The 21,323-nt window shown below is 40.9% G+C and overlaps 1 protein-coding gene across 1 annotated transcript; it reads left to right on the top strand.

The window, feature by feature from the left end:
• The first annotated feature begins 3,852 nt into the window (after window positions 1–3,852).
• Window positions 3,853–8,476, top strand: LOC115255932 (uncharacterized). Its single transcript, XM_029854150.2, has 3 exons — window positions 3,853–6,618; window positions 6,698–7,306; window positions 7,375–8,476. The coding sequence occupies exons 1-3, from the start codon at window positions 6,583–6,585 to the stop codon at window positions 8,410–8,412; spliced, it is 1,683 nt and encodes a 560-aa protein (XP_029710010.2). The 5' UTR covers window positions 3,853–6,582; the 3' UTR covers window positions 8,413–8,476.
• The last annotated feature ends 12,847 nt before the right edge of the window (window positions 8,477–21,323 follow it).

Below are 21,323 nucleotides of genomic sequence, written 5' to 3'. Positions count from 1 at the left end.
TGACCATTTTCAAGTTATTGCCAGTTAAGGCAATAACAGTCAATAACATGGGAAGTTCAATAACTACGTAACGGTTGAGATTTGACCATATGCGTAGAACAATTTTTTTCACCATTTATGGTCCTCAATCACCCTTTAAAAAGTTTGCACTCAGGAACCTAACACCCTGTATGACCCCAACATAGAAACGGCTGTATATATTCACCCATTCGATAAAACAGAATACTGTCTTCGGCAAAGTTGTTGCAAATTGAGTCCTTTATTAGGGAAAAATGAGAATATTTGTATTTGGGACTTCATTGATAACGTAGAATATCCTGAACACCATGAAATTTGGGAAAATGAAATAATTAACATACCAGTTGTTCTAAAAGCTGAACTTGGATGTGGGTTACGTTTTTATGTATTTATTTAGCCCTCGTCAAAAGGTGTTTTATATTCTGGGATGCTCTATGTGTTCCAAACTCTCCTATAGGGAAGTCCTTCAAATCTACATGAGCAATTATATATATTTTCGCCACAAATAATAGCATTGCATAACCTACTGGGATCCGTGAAGCTCCTGACATCTACAATGTCATTTATAGATACTATAGGGATATTCCAGGTCAGCCAAACTACCTTGGAGTTCAGAACTTCAGGTCTACACTCGTAACAGTAGCCATCTCTGTTATACTGAGTAACGTTGCATAATCAAAAGCAGTTACTGGAGCAATCTGAAGTTTACTAACTTATTATAAACCTTTGGGACATTCAGGGTGGTCCAAACTGTTATATAATGAAGTCCTTCAAATCTACAAGAATAACTATATGTGTTTTCACCGTAAATAATAGTATTGTATAATCTGCGGAGATCCGCTAAGCTCTTGAAATCTCAAATGCCATTTAGAGACACTACAAGGATATTCCAGGTCAACCAAACTACTTTGGAGTTCAGGACTTCAGGTCTACACTCGTAACAGTATCCATATCTGTTATACTGAGTACCGCTGCATAACAAACCGCAGTAACTGGAGCAATCTAAAGTCTACTAGCTTATTATAAACCTTTAGGACATTCAGAGTCGTCCAAATTGTTCTATAATGAAGTCCTTTAAGTCTACAAGAAAAACTTTATGTGTTTTCGCCATAAATAACAGTATTGCAAAATCTGCTGGGATCCGCGAAGCTCTTGAAATATCAAATCTCATTTAGAGACACTACAGGGATATTCCAGGTCAGCCAAACTACTTTGGAGTTCATGACCTCAGGTCTACACTCCTAACAGTATCTATATCTGTTATACTGAGTACCACTGCATAATCAACCGTAGCAACTGGAGCAATCTGAAGTCTACTTTGATACTGTTCTATAATGAAGTCCTTCAAATCTGCAAGAATAACTTTATGCGTTTCGCCATAGATAATTGCATAGCATAATCTGCTGAAATCCGTGAAACTCTTGAAACCTTAAATGTCATTTAGAGACACTATGGAAATGTTCCAGAGTGACAAGCAGGGCGCGGAGGCTGAAACATGCCACATTTCGTCTTTACTGCGTTTTTGCATTTTTCTTTGTGTGTTTAGTTCGTACTTGGGTGGAACGCTGATGGAAGAGTGAAAGGTCGACGGTCGTCAGTGACAAGCAGGGCGCGGAGGCTGAAACTAACCGCATTTCGTCGTTCCCGCGTTTTCGTATTTTTCTTTGTGTTTTTTGTTCGCACTTTGTGTAAACGATCGACGATGGCTCGGTGGCAAGAGACCACATTGCCCGCGTCGTGGTGCTCGTGTTCGTCGTTATTCCGAGTTCGGAAATGCTAGTATCCAAGAGATTGTTTTTCAGTGCGTCGGGTTTTCTCGCTTATGTATTTTTTTTGGATTCTTCGATGGACGATCGGAGAATCAGCGAGTGGTGTGAACGAGTGCACATTTAATATGGTTGGACCGTTTGCATGCTGAGACCAAAGCCAAACATACAAAACCAGCTGGTCAGGATTACCCGGTGAGTTCGTTCCATATTATTACTTTTTATATTTGAACATGACATATATGGGGATTTCGGAGGGGTAGCCTAAGGAAGTTAAATGAACTGGTTTCCGGGCAAATGTTCGTGGGGTGGCCAGACTTTGTCACGAGATAACAATTATCATGTTGTTTTCCGAAGGTCTCCAGTGAATTTAGCTTACCCTGCTACAACAAACCATCAGGTAGATCATTCCGTTCCGGTATGACTCTGCAGTAGGCCGTCCCTTATTTTGCAAAAATTGGAAATGTTACAAGTTCGTTGGTGGCAAATGATCGTTTCAGCTAAGAAATGATCGTGTCAAAATTTGAAGGCCGTATCTCAAGGCTAAGTGGTCCCTCAAGGGGCAGTAAGTTGTCAAAAATGGTATGGGATAAAAAAACATGAATTTTTTTTCGGCAAAAAAATACGCTATTCTACTGAAACCGGTGATTTTAAAACCCTAAAGGGCCAAAAATTTGCTTAGATTTGCAATATCTCTACTCGTTTTCGAGATATTGACAAAAAATGACCGAGAAATCAGCATTTTTGACCATTTTTTCATTCCTAAGGAAACCTTAACTATTTTGCTCAATAACTCAAAAACGAGTAGAGATATCGCAATTCTAAGCACATTTTTGGTCCTTTAGTGTTCTAAAATCACCGGTTTTAGTAGAATAGCGTATTTTTTCATTGAAAAAAATTTCATGTTTTTTTGGTCCCATATCATTTTTGACATCTTTAGGCCCCTTGAGGGACCACTTAGCCTTGAGATACGGACTTCAAATTTTGACACGATCATTTCTTAGCTGAAACGATCATTTGCCACTAACGAACTTATAACATTTCCATTTTTTGCAAAATAAGGGACGGCCTACTCTGCAGCCATAGGTAATCCTTGCGCTGATGGTGGGTACACAATCATCATCATCATCATTATGGAAATGTTCCAGGTCATCCAAACTATTTTTGAGTTCAGAAATCTCGTAATATCAGCTATATCTGACATACTCAGTAACGTTTCATAATCAATCGCGGTGACTGTACCAATCTGAAGTTCACTATCTATTATTATGAACCTTTGGGACATTGAGGGTCGTCCAAATTATCCTGAAGTTTAGTTCTTCATAGTAACATCTAGTTATTCTCCCAATGAACTTTAAACTGTAATCTGTAATCCCCCTGGCATATCATGAGTAGGACACGCATGCACCCCAGTGTAAAGTGTCATTAATAAATTAATAATAATAATCTCATGAGTTATTTCAAGATAGTGTTGAGATATTGCAGATCAACAACAATACCCCGAAGACCATAGCTTTAGGTCTACTTTTGTGATAATGGTTTTTGCCACTACGTTAAGTAGTATTACATAGTCCACTGTACTTGCCAAAGCAGTTAGAGGAACAATAAGCGTTGTTATACATTTTTGGGATATTATGGGCTTCCTTACTGTTATGAAGCTTAGTTGATGAAAACAACCACTGTAACTTTCAGAAGACTTACTGGACATGATAGATTACAAATCGTAGCATTGTAATCCGAAAAAAATTACCTTTGCATTTTTAGAATTTAGGATCTAAACTAAACAGTTTGGATGACCTGGGATATCCCGATCTGATATTGTCTGTTAACCTTTCAGAAGACATACTGGTCATGATAGATTACAAATCGTAGCTTTGTATAATGAAAGAAGTTACCGTTATCCCCACAGACTTTAGGATCTACACTCAAGAACAGTTTGGATGACCTAGGATATCCTGCCTGATCTGATAATGTCTGAATACTTTGATTTCGAACAATATTCAAAGTTTGACTAAGTAGACTTTGTAAGAAGATTTCCATGTGTGTGATTTCTCCTATATAACCTATGCGAAATAAGTTTTGTAAAAAAAAATCGCCAAAAATGAAACTTACACCCTAGGGATTTTTGCTTATCTTATTCAGCATACTAGAAAGCACCTAAAAACGATTTCGAACAGTATTCAAAGTTTGACTAAGTAGACTTTGTAAGAAGATTTCCATGTGTGTGATTTTTTCCTATATAACCTATGCGAAATAAGTTTTGTAAAAAAATCGCCAAAAATGAAACTTACACCCTAGGGATTTTTGCTTATCTTATTCAGCATACTAGAAAGCACCTAAAAACGATTTCGAACAGTATTCAAAGTTTGACTAAGTAGACTTTGTAAGAAGATTTCCATGTGTGTGATTTTCTCCTATATAACTTATGCGAAATAAGTTTTGAAAAAAAAAATCGCCAAAAATGAAACTTACACCCTAGGGATTTTTGCTTATCTTATTCAGCATACTAGAAAGCACCTAAAAACGATTTCGAACAATATTCAAAGTTTGACTAAGTAGACTTTGTAAGAAGATTCCCATGTGTGTGATTTTCTCCTATATAACCTATGCGAAATAAGTTTTGTAAAAAAAATCGCCAAAAATGAAACTTACACCCTAGGGATTTTTGCTTATCTTATTCAGCATACTAGAAAGCACCTAAAAACGATTTCGAACAGTATTCAAAGTTTGACTAAGTAGACTTTGTAAGAAGATTTCCATGTGTGTGATTTTCTCCTATATAACTTATGCGAAATAAGTTTTGTAAAAAAAAATCGCCAAAAATGAAACTTACACCCTAGGGATTTTTGCTTATCTTATTCAGCATACTAGAAAGCACCTAAAAACGATTTCGAACAGTATTCAAAGTTTGACTAAGTAGACTTTGTAAGAAGATTTCCATGTGTGTGATTTTCTCCTATATAACCTATGCGAAATAAGTTTTGTAAAAAAAATCGCCAAAAATGAAACTTACACCCTAGGGATTTTTGCTTATCTTATTCAGCATACTAGAAAGCACCTAAAAACGATTTCGAACAGTATTCAAAGTTTGACTAAGTAGACTTTGTAAGAAGATTTCCATGTGTGTGATTTTCTCCTATATAACCTATGCGAAATAAGTTTTGTAAAAAAAAATCGCCAAAAATGAAACTTACACCCTAGGGATTTTTGCTTATCTTATTCAGCATACTAGAAAGCACCTAAAAACGATTTCGAACAGTATTCAAAGTTTGACTAAGTAGACTTTGTAAGAAGATTTCCATGTGTGTGATTTTCTCCTATATAACTTATGCGAAATAAGTTTTGTAAAAAAAAATCGCCAAAAATGAAACTTACACCCTAGGGATTTTTGCTTATCTTATTCAGCATACTAGAAAGCACCTAAAAACGATTTCGAACAATATTCAAAGTTTGACTAAGTAGACTTTGTAAGAAGATTCCCATGTGTGTGATTTTCTCCTATATAACCTATGCGAAATAAGTTTTGTAAAAAAAATCGCCAAAAATGAAACTTACACCCTAGGGATTTTTGCTTATCTTATTCAGCATACTAGAAAGCACCTAAAAACGATTTCGAACAGTATTCAAAGTTTGACTAAGTAGACTTTGTAAGAAGATTTCCATGTGTGTGATTTTCTCCTATATAACCTATGCGAAATAAGTTTTGTAAAAAAAATCGCCAAAAATGAAACTTACACTCTAGGGATTTTTGCTTATCTTATTCAGCATACTAGAAAGCACCTCAAAACGATTTCGAACAGTATTCAAAGTTTGACTAAGTAGACTTTGTAAGAAGATTTCCATGTGTGTGATTTTCTCCTATATAACCTATGCGAAATAAGTTTTGTAAAAAAAAATCGCCAAAAATGAAACTTACACCCTAGGGATTTTTGCTTATCTTATTCAGCATACTAGAAAGCACCTCAAAACGATTTCGAACAGTATTCAAAGTTTGACTAAGTAGACTTTGTAAGAAGATTTCCATGTGTGTGATTTTCTCCTATACTGCCCCACTCGCATAACAGTCCCATATGAATAGAAAACCCAGCAAAGATGGGACTATCATGCGAGTGGGGGCAGTATATAACCTATGCGAAATAAGTTTTGTATAAAATGCCAAAAAATCGCCAACTAAATTAAAAAGGTTGCAACTCTTTGATGCACTCATGGAAAACCTCGCTGTGTTTCGCTTCATAAAACATTTTATAATTTCCCATACAAAAATAGTTAAGTGGGCAGGGAAAAAATCCCTTCTGCTACCCACTTCCTTAGATCCACAAACTCCCCTAAGATCTCATCCTTCCTTTAGACTGCTGCAAAACTGATGATTTGTGTCTTACCTCTATTTAAATTCAATTTTCTTCAGATTTTGATTCATTTGCAGCAATTTCCGTTCAAAATTTTGGTGCCTAGCTTCTTAATTGCATTTTGGTGCCTGGTGGAAATATTTCAACTTTATTTTGGTGCCTGGCTTAGTACCTGACACGACACATAGATGGCGCTGCTTTCGGTAAAGTGAAGCACAATTTTTTTTTTGGTGCCTGGATTTTGGTGCCTAGCTTAACGCAAGTGCATTTTGGATGTTTTGATTTTGTTGCACAAAAATGCATTTTTTGTTGTGCTTTTGCCGGTCGGTGCTCTAAAATAGTTCACTATTTTTTTTAAATTTTAAGATTCCTTGTGTATTAGATTCAAAATATTGATTTGTAAGAGCTACTTCACAACTGGCTAAGTTCACACAATGCAATAAGTAACAAAAATGTCACATTTCATTGCGGAAATCGATGGCTTTCAGGTAAGTCAAAAACTAGCATTTTTTTCTAGCTACAGTGAATTCTCCTATAACGTGGGAAGTCATTCATAATTATTTTTAGGAACACCAAAAGGACATATTGCTGCAAGTTTTAAACTCAAAACGATTACTAATTGATCATGTCGAAATACTAGAAGATTGCTTCGAGCAAATCACGCAGACTGGATCACATTCATACTTCTCCGCAGGAAAGCTAGCCGCTTTGGGATCGATTCCCATCGGATGTTATTTTCTTCCTGCCAACACTAAATGGCTTTATTCGGTTTCCACATTGATTGCCGCTTATGGTGCATGCTGTGGCATAAAATGCCTCAATAAATATCGATACCAACGGCAGCGGAAGCAGCTGGCACATTTTGTCGACTCGTTGGAACAGTTTGAAATGGCTGTGAAGAAAAATCTTCTCTTCCTGAACGAAAGTCAACACCTTCGAGGTGTGCAAGATTCCCTGGATAAATCCGGATTCGAAATGGATTCGTTCGTCGGCAACTGTGCAAGCTGCTGCATTGAGACCGTCAAGTTGATTCACTCTGCTGTGAAGCGATTGGAGAGGGAATGTCCGCTGACGGAACGGTGGAATAGCTTGTACGCGCCAATTGAGTCACTGGAAGATTGTGAGCTGTTCTCCGAGGGTGCCGTTGAAAACGCAAGAAGTTCCCGAGCGATAAAGGTGAATTAATACACAGACACTTCGTGAACAATTTCAAGATGTTTGGGATTCTTAAACCTCTTTTTCAGGACTACTACAACGTATTCGCGTACATGCAATCTCAGTTCCTAACACGACTCGTCCTTTCCATCGCTTGTGGCCTATCGAACTTAGACCGGTGCAACCTTCCGGAACTAAGTTCAAAGCTGAATGATCAAAAATCTCTCTGTTTATCACCACTTACTGCAATACTGGACACTAACCGAAAACGTGCTCCCCGAGTTGCGGTTAAGTCGCTTCCACCCGAACTGACTCATCTGCGAACACTGTCGTTGAGTTTGTCCGCCAAGCTCTACAGTACCGTCTATCGGTATAATGAAATCGAAAGGGTTTTAGATGAAACAGTATCGGGTCTGGTGGATAACAAGGAAGTAGGTCAGTTACAAGACCTAGCCGTATCAATGGAAGACGTAATGAACGAGCTCAGTGCTTCCACCGAAGAATGTCAACGACTGTTAATCACAATGAAGAAACTGACCAATAAGGATGACAATGAAAGTCAGCTTGAAATTGATGCTAGATTCACAGAAAACTCAGAGCATCCATTAGATATGCCTCCTGGTGCAGATCGAGTCTATTGCGAGCAGGACAAACCCTGTATCAAAGATGAGTTCTTCGCTGTGGATGGGACCGAACACGATTGCCTGGCAGAAGACGACCGACGATCGGTGCCAACTATCGATGATCTGGAAAGTATCAACTCAAAAATCGTTAAACGACATTTTAAGCCAGTTTTGGTGCAGCTGCGGGAGCGGATCGAACCCATTGGTGTTGAGTTTAAACAACGGGAAAGGCAGGCGTTAAAGGACAAGGGAATCGAAATGGTTGACTCGGATGAGGAGGCCAGCGACGATGAAGGCAGCTTGGACCAAGTACCTGTAAAGAGGACGGTTTACGGTAGCGACTCGGAAGACGACCAAGAGGAAGATCAGCGCAATGCAATGAAGTTCGAGAAAAGTGTTCAGCGGTACGATGATGTTCGAGGGTTTCTGGCTGCTAAGGAGCAGATTAATATTTTCGGGTTGAAACCTATGGTAAGTTTGGTTGACGAAGATGTGCTTGAATGATAGGGAGATGTAGAACATCGAGATACAAAATGTTCACTATATTACATCAAAAGTTTATTTTAAATGGAGTTTTTTTTGTGTTTGTAGAGAAAACAGAAATCCACGTCCTCTCTGGAACAAAGTCTGCTTTCTACGTTGGTGTTCTCTGAGCACTTCCACAGTTATTAACTGAGAGCGAAAGAGACGAACCAGCCAAGGTCTGAAAATCTCTATAATAAAGACAAATCAATCAACTGATTAACTGAGAGCTTCCTCTGCCAGGAAGTCAAGAAAATTTCCATTAAAGTTCCTGGCAGAATTGATGTGCACGTGCTGTAGCCTCGTGAAGGAGAGGGGGGGGGGGGGGGGAGGGTCATGTTTACAGTACCGTGTCTACGGTCGATCTTTCTTTACGGAAGCCGCACTGGTTGCTCGAGAGACCATTTACATCCTCGATCTCATTCTGTTGAGGATGAAAGTGTTCCATCCCCGCCGTGTCGATTAAGCATATTAGTGCGCTGACGGGTGTCCGAATGATTTTCTAGCCTTTGACAATAGAACCTTTCAAACTTCCAAACCTCTAGGAAAACTCCCTCATCCAGGCATTTCTACATAGCAGACCAGAACATACCGGGAGCATCTGCAATAGCTACTTTTAAGGCCAAATTAGGAACTTCGTCCGCATCTGCGGTCCTACCTACGGAAGGGACTTTGCTATCCCCGGAAGTTCATTATCGGTGATCCTCTCTGCATCGCTACCCCCTACTCAGTTGTCCTACGAAAGGAGGTCAAGGACTAGGATCATGACGCGGAGAAAGCCCCCCGATGATCCTCTCCAACATCTCTGGAGCCATTACGCCTCTTGTACATACATACATTTATTTGTTCAACATCATTTAGACAAGACATAATCAACAATAGTACGCCACAATACTCGGTTTGTGGCTGCCGCTCTCCATCCTCGGTCGCGCCCAATGCTCGCCAAGTCACGCTCCACCTGGTCCGCCCATCGTGCTCTCTGCGCTCCACGCCTTCTTGTGCCAACCGGATCCGTTGCAAACACCAGCTTTGCAGGGTTGTTGTCCGGCATTCTTGCAACATGCCCTGCCCACCGTATCCTTCCGGCTTTGGCCACCTTCTGGATGCTGGGTTCGCCGTAAAGTGCAGCGAGCTCGTGGTTCATCCTTCTCCGCCACACACCGTTCTCCTGCACACCGCCGAAGATCGTTCTTAGCACGCGTCGCTCGAAAACTCCGAGTGCTTGTAGGTCCTCCTCGAGCATGGTCCATGTCTCGTGCCCGTAGAGGATCACCGGTCTTATTAGCGTTTTGTACATGGTGCATTTGGTGCGTGGGTGAATCTTTTTCGACCGCAGTTTCTTCTGGAGCCCGCAGTAGGCCCGACTTCCGCTGATGATGCGCCTCCGAATTTCTCGGCTCACGTTGTTGTCAGCCGTCAGTAAGGATCCGAGGTAGACGAATTCCTCCACCACCTCGAAAGTATCCCCGTCTATCGTAACATTACTACCCAGACAGATCCGGTCGTGTTCGGTTCCGCCTACCAGCATGTACTTTGTTTTTGAGGCATTCACCACCAGTCCGACCTTTGCTGCTTCGCGTTTCAGGCGGGTGTACAGTTCTGCCACCGTTCCAAATGTTCTAGCGATAATGTCCATGTCGTCCGCAAAGCACACAAATTGACCGGATTTTGTGAAAATCGTTCCCCGGCTGTTGAGTCCGGCTCATCGCATCACACCTTCCAGCGCGATGTTGAAGAGTAGACATGAGAGTCCGTCACCTTGTCGCAGTCCCCGGCGAGATTCGAATGAGCTGGATAGTTCACCCGAAACCCTTACGCAGTTTTGCACACCGTCCATCGTTGCTTAAATCAGTCTAGTCAGCTTCCCAGGAAAGCCGTTTTCGTTCATGATTCTCCATAGCTCTGCGCGGTCGATACTGTCTTATGTCGCTTTGCAGTCGATGAACAGGTGATGCGTTGGGACCTGGTATTCACGGCATTTCTGGAGGATTTGCCGAAAGGCGAAGATATGGTCCGTTGTCGGCCGGCCGTCGCGTCGATGAAGCCAGCTTGATAACTTCCCACTAACTCATTCGTTTTAGGTGACAGACGACGGAAGATGATCTGAGATAGAACTTTTTAGGCAGCATTCAAAATAGTGATCTCTCTGAAGTTCTCACATTGCAAATGTTCGCCTTTCTTGTGAATGGGGCAGATTTGCCCTTCCTTCTTCTCCTCCGGTAACTGTTTGGTTTACCCAGATCCTGGCTGGCTATCAATCGGTGTAGACAGGTGGCCAACTTTTTTGGGCCCATCTTGATGAGTTCAGCTGCGATACCATCCTTACCTGAAGATCCTTACCAGCTGCTTTGTTGGGTTTGAGCTGGTGAATGGCATCCTTAACTTCCCTCAGCGTGGGAGTTGGCTAATTCCCGTCCTCTGTTGCATTGGCGTAGGCGTTCCCTCCGTTGCCGTGGTCTCCCGTGCCTACGTTCTCCACGCCATTCAGGTGCTGATCAAAGTGTTGCTTCCGAAAATTCGATCACCTCACGTCCGTCCGTCAACAGGCCATCGTCTTTATCCCTGCATATTTCGGCTCGCGGCACGAAGCCGTTACGGGATGCGTTGAGCTTCTAGTAGAACTTCCATGTTTCTTGGGAACGGCACAGCAGTTCCATTTCTTCGCACTCCGCTTCTTCCAGGCAGTGCTTTTTCTCCCGGAAAAGGCGGGTCTGCTGTTTCCGCTCCTGTTTGTAACGTTCCACGTTCTGTCGGGTTCCTTGCTGCACTATTACCGCCCGCGCTGCGTTCTTCTCCTCCAAAACCATTCTCTTCGTCGAACTATTGGTTCCGTCGATTCCGTTCCACGTAGCCGATGGTGCTCTCGGTTGCGTTGTTGATGGCTGCTTTCACTGTACTCCAGCAGTCCTCTAGAGGGACCTCATCGAGCTCGCTCTCGTCTGGCAACGCGGCCTCGAGATTCTGCGCGTATGCTGAGGATGTTTTAGTCACTCTAGGTTGTACCATGGCGGTCGCCGGTACCGTACATTGTTGATGACGGAAAGTTTTGGGCGCAGTTTGTCCATCACCAGATAGTGGTCGGAGTCGATGTTAGGCGCCACGATTGGTCCTGACGTCGATAATGTCGGAGAAGTGCCGTCCGTCAATCAGAACGTGGTCGATTTGAGATTCCGTCTGCTGTGGTGATCTCCAGGTGTAACGATGATAAGGGAGGCTGTGTTGGAAAAAGGTGCTACGTATGGCCATGTTTTTGGAAGCGGCGAAATCAATGAGTCGTAGGCCGTTTTCGTTTGTCTGCTGGTGGGCGCTGAACTTTCCAATCGTCGGTCTTGTTATGGCTAACCATATAATGGCAAACCCCACTGAACGAGTTCTCAAAGTAGTTGAGAGCCTAGATCGCAGCATGTATTCAAAAAGTAAATAAAGATCAGTTATGTTATGACAACGAACTTACTCGGTCGCCCTTTACTCGTCACGAAGAAATGTCTTTTTCATCTTTCACGGAATGTTACAGTGTCGACGAGGTGAAATGTTGCTGGAATTTGCACTATCGTTTTTCGCGTATTTTTTGTGCAAATTCCTGTTGGCGATAAACGTGCAAACCCTGTAATTTGTGATGATTTTGGCTTGAGTGATGTAAGTTTGTGCTTTTAAACCATTGTGCTATGGTGTTTTCCATTTTTTACACAATAGCCTATTTTCGTAGTTTTTTGTGAAATACTTGTGAATTGATGTGAATGCTTTTTTGTGGTTTTGTACGATTTTTTTGCACGTATATTTTGTGTGATACTGAACATCGTACGTGTTTTGGTGCAACGGCATTCTTTGTGTTTTTTGTGCTCATTTTTTACAGTCAGGAGGGAGTCGCTGGCATAAGCTGTCCAACTCGCGTCGTTTTGTGCTGTGCATCGTCGTCGTCGTCGTCGTCGTTGGAAGAAAAGCGGGAATTCGGTCGTGTGATTACCAGTCGGAGTGTGTGGTAGGATTTCGTCCGGATGCCAGTGTCGTGCGCGGTTGCTTCGGTGGTTCGATTTTTTTTTTCTATTCCGAAGTGAGCATCTCGACGTGGTTGAATTCAGTGTGCGGTGGACGCGTCGTGGCTCGAGTCGGTTCCAGATTTTTGCTTCCCATCGCGCTGTAGTGTGAACGAGAAAGAATACAATCGACGCGGTTGAATTTAGTGTGCGGTGGATCGAGTCAGTTCCGAATTTTTCGCTTCCCGTCGGCGCTAGTTCCCAATACACTTTTAGTTGATAATAAATATTTTCTTTAATTTTTTGCATTTACACAAAAGAGTGAAAAGTGCTAGTTCGGGCTCGCCGGTCGAGAAAAATCCGGGCGCCGACAAGTGAGTCGCGTTCAGTGTATTTCTGTGTGGAATAGACTAAAGGTTTCTACTCCCTAGTGGAATGGAGACGCGCGATTGCATTTTCTTTTTGACTAGTTTCTGCGTCGAAAAGTAGTCGATTGTTAACGGCAGTTTGTGTATATTGATCCATTGTCAAATCATATCACCAACCATAGGTGACTCCCGGACTGACAATGTACCTTACCCTACTAAAAAAATCCTTCCTGAGACAAACGTGGAGATGCAGCGATTCGCGGTCTTTATAACAACGTTTGTCTTCACTGAACGAAAACCCCCGCCGTATAGAGAATGATTCTTCATTCAATGCGTTACAGATCCACAGAATCTGGATTTTGAATGATTTTACAACAGAATGATTTGACTGACTTCAAATAAATGAAAATCATCCTGTTATAAAACTAAAATTTACACAATTTATGAATGTTTTTTTGCTTGAGGTGTGTTGTGAGTGATGATCGTCACAAAACTATAAGAAAGCATTTACTCCCGTGCCTCATACCGAAAATCATTCAACCACTAAACTAAAATCTCCGCAACTAAACGAATGAATCATCATTTAGTCATGTGATCAATCGTCAAATCGATCGAATGATTTTCAAAACAATAACGATGGAGTTTTGTTTATCTTCCGTATGACAGTAGTTTTGAAACAAGCTGCAAATATTTCTTGCTAATCCCATTACGAATATCATTCAATTGTTGGTTCGCCTTTCATTTTGCTGTTTGCGCGCTGTTTGTACCCGCAAAAAATGGTGACGGTTGAAGTATTTTTTTTACTTTGTAGCGAAAAAGTCTCGCGATAGGGGAAATATTGAGTGCCAAATACTCCTTAGGCCACTATAATGGATCACCTGTTTATTATTCACTTTCCGGTAAGTTTCTCTGGATTATTTATTGGTGCAATACTGATAATTGTTTCATTTTTTAACTCTTTCCAGAGAATCTCAGTGGAAAACCATTTCAAGTATTTGTACAAGAAGGAGGATTATGTCGTGGAAATGGCAGTGATGCTGCGGTGTTTAACATGTGGAATTAGAGGTAGTGAAATAAAGAAAACTAAACAATATTTGTAGTAAAAATTTTCTCATAATTCTGGCAAAATCTAATATCACAACCGTTCCAACTAGTTTGAGTGAAAATCCTTATGAAAATCACTTCATTGTATTATCTCTCGAATTAGTTGGAATGGTTGTGATATTAGTTTTTACCAGAATGTTTAAAAATAATAATCCAGAAGTGAAAAACTCCCATATGGACAATTTTTGGTTTCGTAATTATTTTCATTTATTCTGCATCCGCTTTATTGGATGACTTTTGAATGACCATCATCCTTTCCCATGTTTGTTTTGATTTTGAATTGTATGAGTATAATGCTAGCTTTGAATGATTTTTATATCTCTTGTTTTGATTCTGTCAAATCGGCAAGTGAATGATGGCCTTCTTCAAATCATCTTATATTAGGCATGGGGCTCGGCTAAGGCAATTTTCATTCAATTTTTGGCGGGGATTTTTGTTCAGTGTTACTAACATTCCCTCCCATCCTCGATGACCGTAAGGACGTGGCCGGCGCCGTTATTGACCCTATTAAAGTTGAGAGCTCTCGAACTGTGTACATTGAGAATAGTAAGCTAGTCCCAAGCCCTATTCATTGGTTCCCTGTGCAATTTTGATTGCTCTGGTCAATCACGGAGTAGCAACTACGAATTGTGCGGTCATCTATGCTCATGCTCATGCTGCTCATTTTTTACAATCAGGAGGTTGATGAAATCAGCAAATTATTTTTCCCTGATGACATTTTAAGTATTTCATGTTTTATATGAGCATATATTTTTAATGTATCTGTTTAAAATAAATTAATTTTATTTCGCATGGAACATGGATCAGGCCATTTTGAGTCACCTAAGGTTCATTTTGTCCAGTTATTTATATTCTTTTGACTGGACACATCCAATTGTGAGCAACGCACTTTTGACCATCGCTTGACCGAAGCTTTTTGAGAGCCTTTATGGTATTTTCACCTGACTTTCATTGTGAAAAAAAAAGAAGAGAGTAGTTGTGCATGGCTACCAAACATCTCAACATGGTGAAACAACGGATGGAGGATAGGCATCGAGGTGCGTAATAAAGATACTCAGCAGATGTTTATGCCACCGATTTGAATAAATTGAATCGACAACACAAAACTCGAAAACGGATCGTGGAGAACCTGGCGAACCCATCTGCACCTGAGATCTACGCGTGTTTAAGTTCAACAGATGACTAGTTTTGTTTGTATTGTTTTGGCTACTGTTAGGGTAGTTGTACCTGATTAGGACCTTTGGATTTTTTTATTTGGCTTGCATTGTAGCTTCGTGTTGCTGTTAATATTTTATGTTGTTGGCTGTATGCCTATTTTATGGATTTTTATTTCTGGAGATTTATTTGCGTACCTTAGCGGTTTTAACTCCTAGTTAACTGATGAATCGCGGCAGTGTTTACATCGTAGTTCGATTTGTTTTGTTTGCCACTGCGTCAATTGGCATAAGGAATGGAGGAAGGAGATCAAGGATTTCATCGTTGTTTATCGTTATTTTATTTAAGTGCTTCAAGAAGAATACAATGAAGATTGATTTATTAGTGGAAATTTCTGCTAATTGATTTTATTAAAAAAGTCGGAAGTGCTTCATCAGAGTGCAGAATAATGTAGAATTCAGCTTCGAAAGTAAGGAAGAAGTAATATCGTAAACTCTAACTGTACAATTTTCAGTTTTCGAATTATTTTAATTGGTTCTATTTATTTTCATAATGTGTTCTTAGAACATTCTGAATTATCCGTCTAAGGCAAGGTCTAAGTATAAGGTTTCAATGAAGACTTTGTAATTCACTAACTAAAGGGAAAAGGAGTTGTTATGGCTAACCATACGCAATATAATGGCAAAACCCACTGAACGACTTCTCAAAGTAGTTGAGAGCCTAGATTGCAGCATGTATTGAATAAGTAAATAAAGATCAGTTATGTTATGACAACGAACTTACTCGGTCGCCCTTTACTCGTCACGAAGAAATGTCTTTTTCATCTTTCACGGAATGTTACAGGTCTGAATTCCTCCTCCTGGTCAACCTGAGCGTTCAAATCTCCTATGATGATCTTGACGTCGTGGCTTGGGCAGCGGTTGTACTCGCGTTCGACCTGCGCATAAAAAATGCGTCCTTGTCATCATCAATGCTTCCGGAGTGTGGGCTGTGCACGTTTATTATGCTGAAGTTGAAGAATCGACCCTTGATCCTCAACCTGCAAATTCTTTCGTCGATCGGCCACCAACCGATCACGCGCCTCTGCATATCACCCATCACGATGAAAGCTGTTCCGAGTCGCGTGTGTTGCCGCAGCTCTGGTAGATGGTATGAATACCTCTAAACGTTCGCACCATGGATCCTGTCCAACACACCTCCTGCAGCGCAACGATGCCGAACCCGTGCTCCTGCAGTAGATCGACGAGTATGCGGGTGCTCCCAATGAAGTTGAGAGATCGGCAGTTCCACGTACCGAGTTTCCAATCGCAAGTCGTTTTTGTTCGCTGGGGTCGTTGCCGTTGATCTCGGTTCGTATTATTCTGTTGGTGATTTTCCGTTACAATGTTTTTTTACGGCTGGCTTGGCCTGGCACCAACCCCCAACTTTCCGGAGGACCATAGTGCACAGTTGACCTTAGAGTCCTTCCATGGCACTCGGACATTGATCAGCCAGCCTAACATGTGGATCAGACGCTGTTGTGAGACGCTCCTCCAGGAGAATAGACGCACAGGTTTGCAGAAGCCAGTTTTTGGAAGCGTTAATCTATTAGTAAATTATTTACAGTATCTTTTTTTTCATATATTTTTCACAGTTTCTTTTATACAGAACGAATCAGACGCTGTCTATAAATTAAGCAGACTTATTTTTGGCCATCTCAGACCCCCCTTCTTCCCCCCTCGTAGACTTTTGTCCATACACAATTTTCGATATTTGTATGGAGCGTAGACTTTGGCCATACTTTTTCAAGGATCATCTCACCCGTATAAGTACGTCTAATACTACGCATGTCGACTCCCGTATCCACGAGCTTGGTGTCGCTCCTCGTTGCCTTCAAGACTTCTGAGTACTTGGACTGTTTTGTCTTGAGGAAGAGCGCATCACCCTTCTCGCGCTTGGCACCAGCCCTGCTACGTTTTCTTGGCTTGGTGTCCCTACGCTTCTGTTCCTTTGACTTTTTCTTCCTCTTCTTTTTTTTCTATCAACTTGGTTCCAAGGGGCGCCCTGTGCCTGACCCATCCTAGGTTAGGTATCTTTATTAGAGAGATTTTCAGCCCGAGGCTGGTTCGTCTCTTAAGACCCATCCTAACCTGTGTTAGCTGAAAACCTACCAATGATCACAACCCCTGTTCCCTTTGATCTGCGATAGGCCGGCTTTTTCAAGCTCACTCTTCCCAGTTTTCCCAAACGCCTGGCCGGGGTCTGACGTACTGACATTACTGCCCTTTACTTTCGGGAAAAAATGTTTAGCACGTCAAAGCCACGGCCCCTCTCCTCTTATAAACTTTTGCACATACAAAAATTTTGAAATTTGTATAGAGCGTATAATTTGGTCTGACAAACCCTCCCCCCTTCCCCCTAAAAGTCTACGTGGTTTATGAACGGCACCTTAACAATCAAGCATTTTTTTCACCACCTCGATCATTCAATCCACCGGGACAGGTGATCCACACACGGCTCATATGTCTGAATCGAATTAGAGTAGGGGCACTGAATACACATCATTTTGTCTTTCGGTATTCAAATTTATAAATTTTATGTACATCGTCACCTTGCAGTTGCTAATGTTATAAACAATTTTCGTACTTCTGAGAACATGCATCGATATAAACTCAATATGGACAAAATCGCACACACGTGCTTGCGCGTGCGTGCGTGATTCAAAGTTTTCTGCTCTGTAAACACTTCGCACGTTGTACTTACTCACTGCATTCCATTTGATCCGCACTGGATTCAGTATTCAACGGGAAAGCTTCACGAAATGTTTCTAATCGTATGGGGAGAGGTGATCGCTCTTGTTTTCGTACTTTCAATGTCAATGCCGCTGGTGCTGTGCTGGACGCTTGGTGGAAAAAGTGATCATGACGGTGATATTCCTGATTCCAACTGTTCTTGCTCTAGGAACGTAAGTGGCTGCAGTGTGGAAGCTATTGTCAATCACGGCGTCAAAGAAACACAGTTCTCAATAAAGTTCGATTGCTCGAAGAGTCCAGTGTTTGATCAGCATACATCGAAGGTATTCTCAAACGTAAGGAGTTTCTATCTGGATGGTTGTGCTGCTAGTGGAAACGAGTTGGGGCTACGATATCTTCACTATCCGGGGATGGTGCATAGTTTAGGACTACGGAACTTTTGCGTGAAGGATTTGGAAAAGAATACATTCAAAAAGTTTACCAACCTAAAAAATTTGATCCTTGAAAATATGCGATTCGAGCGGGTAACTACAAATGGGAGCTTTGATGGTTTGAGCAAAGTAGAGCAGGTGCAGTTCAGAAATGTAAAGTTTGGAAACATTGATGAACACATGTTTGGTTCACTTGAAAACTTACAAGAACTTTCAGTAGCCGAATCTAATGCAGGTTGGAAGTTGAAGAACTTGAAACACTTGCAATATGTAACTTTCGATAATTCCATTGTTTCTGATTTGCAAATAATATTTTCATATTTACCTCCGAGTGTGCGGTATATTTTTGCACAAGGTATGCTTGGTTCGAAAAACGCACAAGTTATAGTGAACGCAAGCGAAAAACTTCAATACCAGGTTATATTTTTGAAACGGTCAAATGTGGAAACATTTTTAGCTTGTAACCTCAGCTATCTGGAAACGCTAGATTTATCACAAAATTACTTAGATGCGTCTTCTTTCAGCATTTGTTTTCTACCATCATTAAAAGTTTTGATTCTTACCAAAAACAAGTTCAAAACTCTCATCTCCTCAAATGTGTACGAGTGCAAAAATCTCAAAAGTATTGATCTCAGTTATAACGTTATCAGTCATTTGGACAAAGATGCGTTCAGGGATCTTCCATATCTTGAAAACTTGATCTTAATAGGAAATCGTTTGGTCACATTGTTGTTAATGCTTAACTCTACTTTGCTGTCGATTAAAGTTGACGGAAATCCGTTCGATTGTTTGTGGTTGCTTAAAATAGTAGAACAAGAACCTTATTTCTTCTCCAGACTCAAGTACACATTCATGCATGACAAACTAGCGATTCGTGGACTTCCTTGCAGTATCAAATCAGAAACAGTGGCACCGTCTACCAAATCATCACTTCGTCCGTTGGGTATCATAAATACATATCCAACTGAAACCATTGTTGAACCATTTTATACCCCCTCGAAAGCTACAATTTTAATAGTAACTGTTGCCGTTGGGATTTTCGTGTCACAAGCTGCATTCATGTTGTACAACAGTTACAAGCGTTATCGGTTCGTGCCATTTTATCGTCGATTACGGAAGGAAAAAAGGATTTCTACCGCTCGGGAAACGATTACAACTCAAACGAGTTCATTTTATTACGAGCGTCCATTGGAGAGTTTGCCAGAGAACAATATTTATGAAGAAATAGTCGAAAACGATGTAGAAGAAACAGCATACGATCATTTACAGTTCCATAGAATTGAAATTGAATAGAAATTCATCAATGTTCAAATGCAGAAGTAGAATTTTATTCATCCGAAGTCCTTACTTACTTTCAGTCCTGAACATCCATGGTGGTGCAGTGAGTCGAATTGAAGGATCTCCATCCTGGGAAGGGCGATTGCCCGCCATCGCCTTGACCTATGGCCAGCTCAAATTTCTCTCGATTTCCTTTATTTCCTTGTTGAGGCTGCCCCGTCTTGAGGCTCTGGGTCTGCCTCTGCTGCGATGTCCAGCTGGGTTCTAAATCTAACGCTTGCTTGCAGATTTCGTTTCCGCCCCGGCGAAGAGTGTGGCCGACCCACCTCCACTTTCGCTCCCGAATTTCTGTCCCTATCGGCTTTTGATGACATCAACGATGGAGCTCAACGTTGGAGATCCATGCACGATGGCCACCATGCACGAATTACACAGCGTAACAAAAATTAACTTTTGGTCTGTCTCAAAAGCAAACTTATGTGTCTCTGACAGATTTTGGGGCGCTAAATCCGAATCCGGGCTCAGATTTACTCCAGCACGTCACAGTTTTGAGCTACACCTCCCTTTATAGGCCAAAATATGCGATTTTTGGCTTTTTTTACTGCCAGCCATTAAGCATTGACATATTTTTTTAGGCAATCAAAAGGTAAATTGATCAAATAACATCTAAATTCAAAATATTTCGTTTTACCAAATCGAATTTGATATTTCGTTTTTCCAAATCGAATTTGTTGCGCTGTGTTATATACCGCAGGCATCTATTGATGAAGACCTGTACTGCCCCTATTCGCGTAAGAGTCCCATGTTTGCTGGGTTTCCTATTCACATGGGACTGCGTTGTGCGAAAGAGGGCAGTGTAGCCGTTGAGGGTTCTTCACTGATACACACCAAGTTTCACTAGCGTACAGCAGCACAAATTTCACGTTTGAGTTGAAAATTCGGATTTTGGTGCGTCGACTAGTCTGTATTTTCAACAGTCAGTGTATGTATTTAGACATGAGCAAATAACAGATCTGCTATACATAATTGGTAGATACTTTTTTCCATGAATACATTGTTTAACAAAGATCGATCGTGGCATAGTGGCATAGTCACCAAGTGTGGTTGTTCTTATATTTCTTATATTACTTGTTGCGCACGGTCCCTGTCCGACACCGCACCTACGGATCAACCACTTTGAAGAGATACCTGATGAGATACTACCTTGTCACACTGATGCTAGCGAGGTCCTACGGTGACGGAAAGAACTATATGACGGATCGCGATGATGAGGCAGAATTGATAAAAACAACAAAAATACGACCAGTACAGTCTATATCTAAAACCTATTTTCTAAAAACTATTATATTAAACGTTCCTTAATTAGAATACATCTTACTTTGCTACCTTAGAATTCACTTAAACTGGTGGCTTAGTATACGGTAGGTTTGAATTAGGATACAAATAGATGAACTAGCATTTAAAACAAAATTTGTCATATACAGGTTGAATTAAGGTCACACATGCAATTGCACTAGAAGTGCACTCCACGTTGGAATGAAATCGTGGAACTTAAGGTAAAAAATAGTTGAATTTCTTTCATCAATCTTCAATATTTGAACACGCAATTTAATATAGGGCATAAAACGAAACAAGTGCAAACAAACAGTGCCGACGAACAAGTTTGTAAACCGGAAACTTCCACAAAACGTAAGATGATTTATGTACCAAAAATGTTGTTGCTCAATATCATGTATTTTTAGGAAAATTTTAACCGTATCACCCAAATACACGAGTTAAAATTACGGACCAGTGTTTCCTTGCCGTTGCATAAGCAACATATTAAAATTTTCGTTTTTGCACCCATCTGGG

This window comes from Aedes albopictus, chromosome 1 (assembly GCF_035046485.1).
Source record: "Aedes albopictus strain Foshan chromosome 1, AalbF5, whole genome shotgun sequence".
Lineage (NCBI taxonomy): Eukaryota > Metazoa > Arthropoda > Insecta > Diptera > Culicidae > Aedes > Aedes albopictus.
The sequence above is the reverse complement of the archived record's forward strand: the minus strand, read 5'-3'. Positions and strand labels throughout refer to the sequence as shown.